Source organism: Salvia splendens, chromosome 21, assembly GCF_004379255.2.
Source record: "Salvia splendens isolate huo1 chromosome 21, SspV2, whole genome shotgun sequence".
NCBI lineage: Eukaryota > Viridiplantae > Streptophyta > Magnoliopsida > Lamiales > Lamiaceae > Salvia > Salvia splendens.
The window spans coordinates 4,322,174-4,331,982 of record NC_056052.1 but is presented as its reverse complement, the minus strand read 5'-3'; the positions used below and the strand labels follow the sequence as shown (position 1 = coordinate 4,331,982).

The 9,809-nt window shown below is 35.8% G+C and overlaps 2 protein-coding genes across 2 annotated transcripts; both read left to right on the top strand.

Moving 5' to 3' along the window:
* On the top strand, window positions 1-1,661 carry LOC121784745 (cyclin-dependent kinase inhibitor 6-like). Its single transcript, XM_042182966.1, has 4 exons — window positions 1-611; window positions 772-836; window positions 1,076-1,246; window positions 1,332-1,661. Exons 1-4 carry the CDS (start codon window positions 360-362, stop codon window positions 1,408-1,410), a joined length of 567 nt encoding a protein of 188 aa, XP_042038900.1. The 5' UTR covers window positions 1-359; the 3' UTR covers window positions 1,411-1,661.
* Window positions 1,662-1,898: 237 nt separating this feature from the next.
* Window positions 1,899-7,446, top strand: LOC121784744. The gene is made up of 5 exons (XM_042182965.1): window positions 1,899-2,025; window positions 5,331-5,627; window positions 6,430-6,745; window positions 6,828-6,909; window positions 7,012-7,446. The coding sequence occupies exons 1-5, from the start codon at window positions 1,899-1,901 to the stop codon at window positions 7,198-7,200; spliced, it is 1,011 nt and encodes a 336-aa protein (XP_042038899.1). The 3' UTR covers window positions 7,201-7,446.
* Window positions 7,447-9,809: the final 2,363 nt, after the last annotated feature.

Below are 9,809 nucleotides of genomic sequence, written 5' to 3'. Positions count from 1 at the left end.
TCATCATCATCATCATCATCATCATCATCATCATCATCATCATCATCATCATCATCATCACCACCACCACCATTCTCTCATTATATATAAAAAAAAGTTATCTCTACAGAAAAGAATTTATGCAACAGAAAAAGCGCGGTAAAAAAGCAGATCATTTTGCAGTCTGAAACGGTACTCGTACGTGCGCAGAGAGGGGGAATATTAGTAATATCTGAATTTAGTGAGCTGCGAGGGTTCACTTTCTTAGCAATCAATTGTGGCGTAGAGAGAGAAGGCTATTAAGAGGAGTTGAAGATATTCTGGAGAATTCTCGCATGAGAAGGTTCTCCTGAAACTGGTAGGAATTGGAGAGATCAGTCATGGAAAGCGCGGCAGCGGCGGGGGAGAGAAAGAGGAAGGTTTATTTAGGTGAATCGGAGTTATCGGCATCGTCGATTCATCTGAAGGCTCCGCGGTTGGATGACGTGGCGTCGGCTAATTCAGCTTCGCCGGCGAGTTCAGGAGATTTATCTTGCGAGACAGTCGGAGGAGACGATGCCTTTGCGTCTTGTTGCACAAGTAACGGATCCGGTGATCTGACTAAGGAGACATCGAAATTCGTAGATCTGGAGGTACACATACATGTATATGCATATATTAAAGCTGAATGAAATTTAATTTCTATGATTCTATTCTCACGCTATTCAAAAATTGCTGATACCGGAATTAATATGCTCATATCGCTTTAATTGTTCATGATGCTACATTTGAATTTTGAATTCCGTTTTATAGGACAATGAGGACACTGTGGAGGTCCTCACGACTTCGGCTGGTGATTCGTTGGATTGCCGAGAGAGGTGAATTCTCTCTCTCTTTTGTTTACTTTTACAAAAAAATTGAATTAAATGGGATAGTTCTCCACTTCTCCTCCGAACCGTTTCTTTAATTCAAAATTTTGAAAATCCGCAAAAACAGTGATCCTCAACGGCACCGTTTTCCAATTGTATGATCTGATCTATTCCAAAATCCTCAACGTCTCTCCCTCTCATATTTCCATGCGATACTTTGAAGAAATGACGAATTCCTATTTTATCAGAAGCGAAACAACGCCGGTGAGAGAGGCTCGGGGTGAGTCAGGCGAGCTGGAGTCAATACGTGAACCAGATCCTCGCCGTCATTCTGCAGAGATGAAAATGCCATCAGAAGCTGAGCTTGAGGAATTCTTTGCCGCGGCTGAGAAGAACATCCAGCAAAAATTCATTGACAAGTAACTCTCTCTCTCGCTCTCTAGAAGCATCAGCATCAATTGCTAATAGAAGTTTACAATCTGAAACGTGCGTACGGATTTGTAGGTACAACTATGACATAGTGAAGGACCAGCCCCTTGAGGGGCGTTACGAATGGGTCCTTGTTCCAGTGAGGCCAGAATAACCAAGAACGGCATGTTCTTCCACTAATTTCAATCTGAAGCTTTAGGTTTGCTTAATTTCTTGCTCAGATCGTACAGTTAGCTGTTCAATCTCTATCTCTACCGTAGAGAAGAAGTATCAAAGTTTTATTTCCTTTATTTTTTCTAAGGTAAGTGGTTTAGTCTTGCAGTCGAATGTAAATTCACTCTCTTCTGGGGAAAAATTTGAATATTCAACCACTTCAATAAATGCACTTTCTTTCAGATTTTGGTATCCTTGTTTGTTCCATCAATTTCTTCTTTCTATATTTGCAGTTATTTATTGACTGCAATTCTCTGCTGCTTGTGACAATACTATTCATAGACTTTACCATATAACTATAAATGCAGTTAATTTTCCAATTTCACCAACCAATTTGTATGTCTTCCTCAAACTGAATTTTTAGACTTTCTCTCTCCCCTTATTTCCTTTTGGTGTAAAAAACCTACCACTCACTTTACACACAGACACATGAGTAAACTGTACTTTTCAAATATGGCTGCGGTTGTTGAATGTGAAATTTTCCAACGGAAGAAGTGCAGCTTCAAGCCACTTGGGTTAAATTTGGGAAAGCTGATCCGACTCCATGTGGCTCAAGGTGAGTGTGTTCTTGATTTTGAATCACTCTCTTTCTCTAACACCCCACTTAGGAGCATCACAAAGTACAACAAAGCAAGTGATGCTATTATTACTTGCATTCTTTAGTTGTTTCACCACATTGTGTGTTTGTGTATTATATCTATAGAAAGAAAGAAAGAGAGAGAGAGAACAGTGTTACTTTTACAAAGGAAAGGGAACAGGAGCGGCTGGTATGGAGGAGTGGTGGTCCATGGTTTCCTATAGTAAATTGGATGCATGAACTTGAAAGAGAAGGTGACAAAGGTGGTAGGCCAACCCCTCTTACCCTATATGGCTAGTGAGTTACGTCCAACTAATTTTGATTCCCTGTGTTTTAACTTTGAGAGAACTTTATTATTTATGCACCCAACAAACTGAAAATGAAATGCATTAGCCGCATATATATTCTCCCTCTCAAGAAAAACCAAACAGATCCAGATCATTTTTTTCATTTTTACTTCTACCCATATCTTATCAGTAGTTGCAATATCAATATCATTCCACATCATTCCACCTAATTATTTATTACTCCTACTTAGCATCTTATCTATTCTTTTACATTTTCAATCCGCACGTTTTAACCCTCTCCAGTCTCCCCGCACTTTTTTGCACTCGATTAAACAACTTTTTTAGGTTGGATTTTATTTTATACTTAAAACTTCTATTTCACTTTTTTCACATGTTTTATAGGACGAATTTTTTTTCTTGGATGGAATGAAAAAATATTTATAGCAGCCTTTTTGCCCTCATTTTCTTATTTATGATAATATCATCATATAGTGTTTGATGTGATAGTATTTTCTTTTGACCTCATATATTTTTCACCCTATAGTTAGAGAAGATGAAGAGCACTTAGATGAGAGAACAAATTTCTATTTTGTTTTTAACCGAAAAGAAAAAACCCTTAAGAATTCAAAAAGACCCTCAAATAGTTGATAGAATAACCGTGTAATTTCATTTACTATTACTAAAATACAAATCAACAACCAAAGAAATTACTACTCTGTATATGAGTGAGTGGACGAATTTACATTTGAATTCATTGTTAATGCTGAAAAATTGGAGTATAGTGGCATTGGGATTTGTAAGTGGAATATGTCTTGATCACATGTTGTGAGAGTGCGTGACAATGATTAGGAAAGAGGGAGCACATGCCTGAAGATTCGGGGCATCTTCTTAATTGATTTGGGTGGTAATGCAGAAGAGGATGTAATTATTACATCCAACGATGCCTTTTATCAGTGTTTAAAATTGGAATGACATCCAGTATTATTCAAAAGTCAACTTTTGAATTATCATAAAAATATCAAATTTTGATTCTAAGCGTTTTACTCTTTCTAATAAATAAAACGCCTATTGTTCTTTTGTTTAATCTATTCAACTTAGAAGTAGTGTACAAAAGAAGTTATGATGCAAACTTACGATATAAGCACATGCAAAGACCACATTTTTGTTAGTTACTCCCCTAATGGTGGATCCAGGATCCTAAAACGGAAGGGGCGAAATAAAATTTATTGGAAGCTAACGGAGGGGAGGAACGACGTCGGAAGCTATTGTAGGGGGCGACAATGGAAAAATCACATCCAGGTCCATGGTAGCGGATCGCCGGGGAGGGGCGGTCGCCCCCTCTTGCCCCCTGGATCCGCCACTGCAATCCCCTTCCCTATATCCACTAATAACAGTATCATTTTGTCATTTTTATCTGTCCACTGATAAATGTCTTATTTGTTTTTCTACTATTTTTAGTAATGAAACATACATTCTACTAATTTTATCTAACTCACATTTTATTATAAAACCAACATATAAGAAGTAGGACTCGCTTTACACTATATTTTTCGATTCACTTTCTATTACATTTCTTAAAACCCGTGTCAAGTCAACTGAGCTCCTATTCATGGACGGGGGTGTAGATTAGAACATATGTTATAAGCGATGGATATTTTTTTTGGGAGTCTCGCCTAAATTGAGTTATTTCCTCTTTTAGCAAAAATAACACATTTATTAAGTAAATTTTACTCTATTTTACTTTGTTTTCTATTTATTTCTTTACTTTATTATTTCTCCTACTTATTATATCCCTTTTAACTTTTCAAACATCGTTTTCTTAAATCTCATGCTCAGAAGAAATGTCTCACTTATGCCAGGATGGATGAAGTAGTATTTAGCTATAAGAAATATAGTTTGAGTAAAATTTATTTATTCTCGGAGTTTATTTAAAGTCCAGTCAATAATATATACATTATGAAAATAAATGGTTTGTTGAAGCATTACAAAAAAAGCGGGTGTTAGCGAGCACATATTAGCAAGCATTGCAATTGCTCACTAATTACCAAACACCTTCTGAGAGACTACTAGACAAGTGTTCATATCGGCGAGAACTTAGCAAGCATGAATGCATGAGTCACAAAAAAGTAGAAAATTTTTCAGAGTATACCAAGTGACATGATGCTCTGTAATTGTCATACTTATCGGGATCTCACCGAGCCACAAGTATTGTGCTTGGTAAGTTTTGGCGCGACGAAATCCGGGTATCGTTTGCGAGGGACTACTGAGCACACACATGCCCGAGAGACATTTTAATTTTCTAAAAATCTATACTGTATAATTTTTACCATGCACCTCATGCTCGGTAACATATTTTCTTATTAATAAAAATAAATCGACATTGCCAAGTAAATATAGGTATGGAAAAAGTATGTATTACACTTCATTCATCATGTGAAATGGGTGAAAATGAGAATAAGATGCATGCCGATGTCGTCACTGCTCTGCGTACACGTGGAAGAATCTATATATAGAGGTATACTCGATTAGAAAGCATGCATGCTTCAAGTGCAAATGAGAGATTCATTTCTTGGATTGGATTCTAGTAAGCATGATCTCATTTATTAAAGCAGTCGACATCGAAAAGTTCGAGAAGAAAGACAAAGCCAAGAACTCGAGTATGTATGTGTTTTTAGCCAATCCAAATTAATTTCACGAAAAGCCAACTTCTTATTTTACTCGTTTATTACTTATTTATATTTGTGTTTTTTTCTGGTGGTAGTGTATGTAGCTGGAAATAAAAAGATGGGATTTCTTTAAAATGAACTACTGTCCAACCATTTCGATGGATGTCATTTCCTCTGTCGATATATTCAAGAAGCTACCATTTTATTGATATCTTCACCATTAATTCCGTATATGTTTTCTTTTTCCTCAAATTCGACGTGTGATCGTTTTCTTTACTGTAATAGTATTAAATATAAATACTAACTATATTTGCTCTTATTGTTAAGAAAGAAATGAAGCGAAATTCGAAAACGGTCAGATTCTCCGGCGAATACGGCGACAGCGGCGGCGGAATGCCGACGTCGTGGAGCTCGGAGAGAGTAGCGAATCCTAATGTTAGGAGGCATGTTGGTGGTGCTGCATTGATGCCTTTCAACAGTTTGAGGGCGTTGCCTTCGAAATGGGACGACGCTGAGCGGTGGATCACTAGCCCGGTTTCGAGCTACGGGGCCTCCGCTCAGATTCTGCGGCGGCCCAAAGCCAAGAGTGGGCCCATGGGGCCCACTAATGGTGTGATTCTGCCTCATGGTAGTATCTCCATTCGTTATAATGTGAAAACAAGTGGTGGTGAAACTTCTTCTCGATGTATCTTTAGTCTAGTCATTTTTGTTTAACTTTTACTTTAAATGATTTTGTGGATAAATAAAAATAATTCTGAGTTAATCAATTATATACTTTGATGAATTGAGTTATTCTGAATTTGATTTACTTTCTTAATTCCCTCAAATGCTCGAATATACCAACCTTGATTAAAAGACACATTTTTTTTTTACTAAAAACGAGTTTTCATAAATTGTTTCTTATAAAAGAAATGTGCGGAGAAAGTTAATAGAATGTGTATCTTATTTATATATTAATTTTATGGTAGAATGTAGGTAGCAAATTAGTGAGATTGAGGTCTACTTACTGAAAAGAAAAAAAAGTATCTTGTAATTATGGACGTCCCAAAATGATAAAAACGTGTCAAGTTTTCATGCACGGAGGGAGTATTTCACTAAAATTGTTAAAAAAAATATCTTGTATTTGTAATATTTTTCAAATTTGAGTATTGGATGATGGTCTAATCCACTCATTTGCATATTAGTAGTGATAATGTATATCTAGACTAATCCTCAATGTGAAAGCTTTCCACATGTTTTGTTGTGGAGTGGATGTCATTGAATGCTTGAGTGCAATGTGAAGGAATGAAGAAGCTAATTTGAAGTCCAATTAATTCCAAGTAAATCAATGCTTGTAGTGTCTTCTCTCTGCATTTCACTACATTCATTCAGCCTCTTAGAAACTATCTTGCTTGAACATCATCTCTCAGTTTGTTGAACTGAATAAGCAGATGAAAAACCCGATGGCGCTGCAAAGAAGGAATCTCCGATTTCAGATTTTAAACATAAGGACATGAAAACTCAGATCAACCCTGATGGGAATGTGAGGCTCTCCTTCTCTGCATCACCTTCCTTAGGTCCGGCTTCATTGCACCAGAACGACGTTCCTGCTTCTAAAGACGAAGTTCGAGATGTCCAAGTTGACAAAGGCGTCGCTACAGCCGGGCATCCCAAGAAGCAAGAAGTAATAAAGGTGAAGGACTTGATTCATATCCAAAACATGTCTTCACCTTGGAATGCAGCAGAGGATTCAAAAGAGACATCAAAGTATGTCTAATGATTTTAATGATTCAAAAAATATTTTATGCTTTTTTCAATTGTATGTCATGTGCTAGCTGTGTTCATATAGGTTGCAAAGAGAGGACATGAAAATCACTGCTTGGGAGAACTTGCAGAAGGCGAAAGCTGAGGCAGCAGTTCGGGAACTTGAGGTTTGTGTAGTAGTACTAATGTTATCACACCTAAATACACGAACTCTCGCTCAATTATGTTCGGGTGTTTTAAGTAACCTCTCGTGATTTTTATCTCTTCAGGTGAAACTAGAGAAGAAGAAATCAGCATCCATGGACAAAATCATGAACAAGCTGAGAGCCTCTAAGATGGAAGCTCAAGCCAAGAGAAACTTGTTGTTGGAGAAGGACACACCAAAAGCTCGAACGTCGCGGTCTCATGGAGGACTTGGAGTCTCTAAATACAACTGCTTTCTCTGGCGTATGAATTAGTTTGTTGCAAGATCTTCTCAAACTTAATTAGCTCTCTTTAGTCTTTAAGCCAAAATGATATACATATATAGAGCAGCCTTGAGCTGGTTAAGTGAGCAGGAATTGTTTCTATTTTATGTACAATAATAGTTCAATTTGGCAGAAAAATTGAGCCACATTTCATTTGATATCTAATATATGAAGACTTTGGGGAATCTAATACTGCAGGTATTAGCTAATAAAAAACTTGAATTGTCTTTGAACAAAGATTTCGAAGTTGATGCTTTTGTGGTTTTCCTACTTCTTATGTTTATTCTTTATATAGGAGATCCTTTTGTCATAGAATAAAGTACTACATAATAGTGGTGTTCGGTTTCTTAAGATAAAATAGTACTACTACCAAGATACGGTATAACCTACGATTGAATTGTGAAGTTATTTTAGTTAGAGGGAGTTGACCATAACTTAATTATCATATAATTATTGTTCTAAGTTATGAGATTCAATCTCATGAACCAAACATAATACATAGTATTTAATTTTGAGATATAATCTTGACAACCCAAAATGGACATGAACCCTCAAAATTGCACTGGTCTTTGAATACCAAAAATAATGGAAGGTCCCTGAACTACTTGCACGTATGAGATGTTTTTGCACTTATTCTACCTAACAACTTTTCCTAAAATATTATGTTATTTAAGAATGTGGACATCTTGACTGGGACGGATGGGGTAATAAAGTATCAGTTAACTTTAATAAATTTAGTATGATAGTAAATACCAAATCTATTTTTTTTATTTTATATATTTAATTTTTATAAGCCTGTGATGTTATCGTAACGTATCGTGGAAACTATGTATTGAGAACCTGCCGTCATTCTAGATAAATCTTGTCATATATATTTGTTTGACATGATTAAGAATAATCTAGAATGATATAGTATCTAAATTAAAATAAAAAATTTCTAGGGTCATCGATATAATATATCCTAGAATTTTCTTGATCAACTAGTGTAAATATTATGACTAAAATATCTGTTACCGACTTTAGCTCCAATATATATAAGTGTAATATGTGTGTATTTATCAATAGAAAAATAACAAAGTTATAATTAGTAGTAATAATTTTGATTAGAAGGATGTTCATCAATTAAAATGATGTATATTTAAGTTATAATTTAACCATAGTTTCATTGTTGAAATGATGTAACATAACATGTGATGGAGTAGGAATTACAAAATAAAATAAATGGTAACTGACAATTGCATGTGATGGAGCAGGAACTACAAATAATAAATAAAATAAATGGTAACTGAGAATTGTGTAGCCGCCAACTTTTAGCCACTATTAACGTTTTAAATTATTTTATGTTTTTGGACTCTTACATGACCCTTAGTAAAATGTAGTGAAGAATGACCCGATCAATTTGTATGGTAGTAATATAAAATAGAATAAATTAAATATTAAATATGTTACACGAAATATACACTTTTTATGTTTAGTTGTAGCATGTAATATTCGCTTTATTCTCCCTTTGAATGAATATTATATTATATACATCACTTTTGATAAAAATGGTGTACTATTGATTTTAGTGAATTTAGAATTGGTCGTGAATGCCCAAAAATAATAAAATTAGTTTAATTTTTGCGGACGGAAGAATCTATCTCACATACACTTCAATTCTCTACAAGTACTTGTTCAAGAATCAACAAAGCATTCACACGTACAAAAGCCAGACCCCGATTAATAACACTTTGAGATGATATTTGTTAACGAAAATAATTAGACAATCGCTCCATCAACTAGGGGTTTGCGGATCCAATTCTAAAATACTATAACGTATTCTAGCAATTTCACTAGAATTATTTATGTTAATATTGTATTTTACTCCCTCCGTCCCTCAAAGTATGAACATTTGGTTCGACACGATTTTTAATACATAATTGTAAAGTAAGAGAGATAAAAAGAAAAATGTTTTAAAATATTGTTAGTGAAGAATGAGTTTCACCACATCGGAGATAAAGGAGTTTTCAAAATTAGAAAGTCACGGACTAAAAAGGAAAGAGTTATACTCCATTCGTCCACAAATAGGAGTCTCGTTTTTTCCATTTTGGTCCATCCGCGAATAGGAGTCCCGGTTCATAATTACTTGGTAAAGAGGCTCCACATTCCACTAACTTATTCCACTCAAGTATCATCTAAAACTAATATACATAAATGAGACTCATATTACACTAACTTTCTTGTACCTACTTTTCTTAAAACCCGTGCCGGAATGAAATGGAACTCTTATTCGCGGACGGAGGAAGTAAAATTTTTGGTCATATGGCAACTACTACTTTGTTGGATCAGTCTTTGAATGTCCAAGAATGCCTTAAAAATACTTTGGCACTTTTTCTCAGGCATTTATGTGATGGTCCCGACGGAACCACCAAGGCCAAGGGCTAAGCCCCGGCACGGGCAGGGGCTTGGCCGACACCAGACCCAGGCCTCTCTTTACACGACCGTTCTCCACCACAGAGAGAGCCCAACCTCCATCCATCCAGACCAACGAATCCCGCCGCCAGAGAGCCTGATTCTCTGAAATTGTGAAAGAAGGAAGGTGAACACAATTTGGGCTTTTA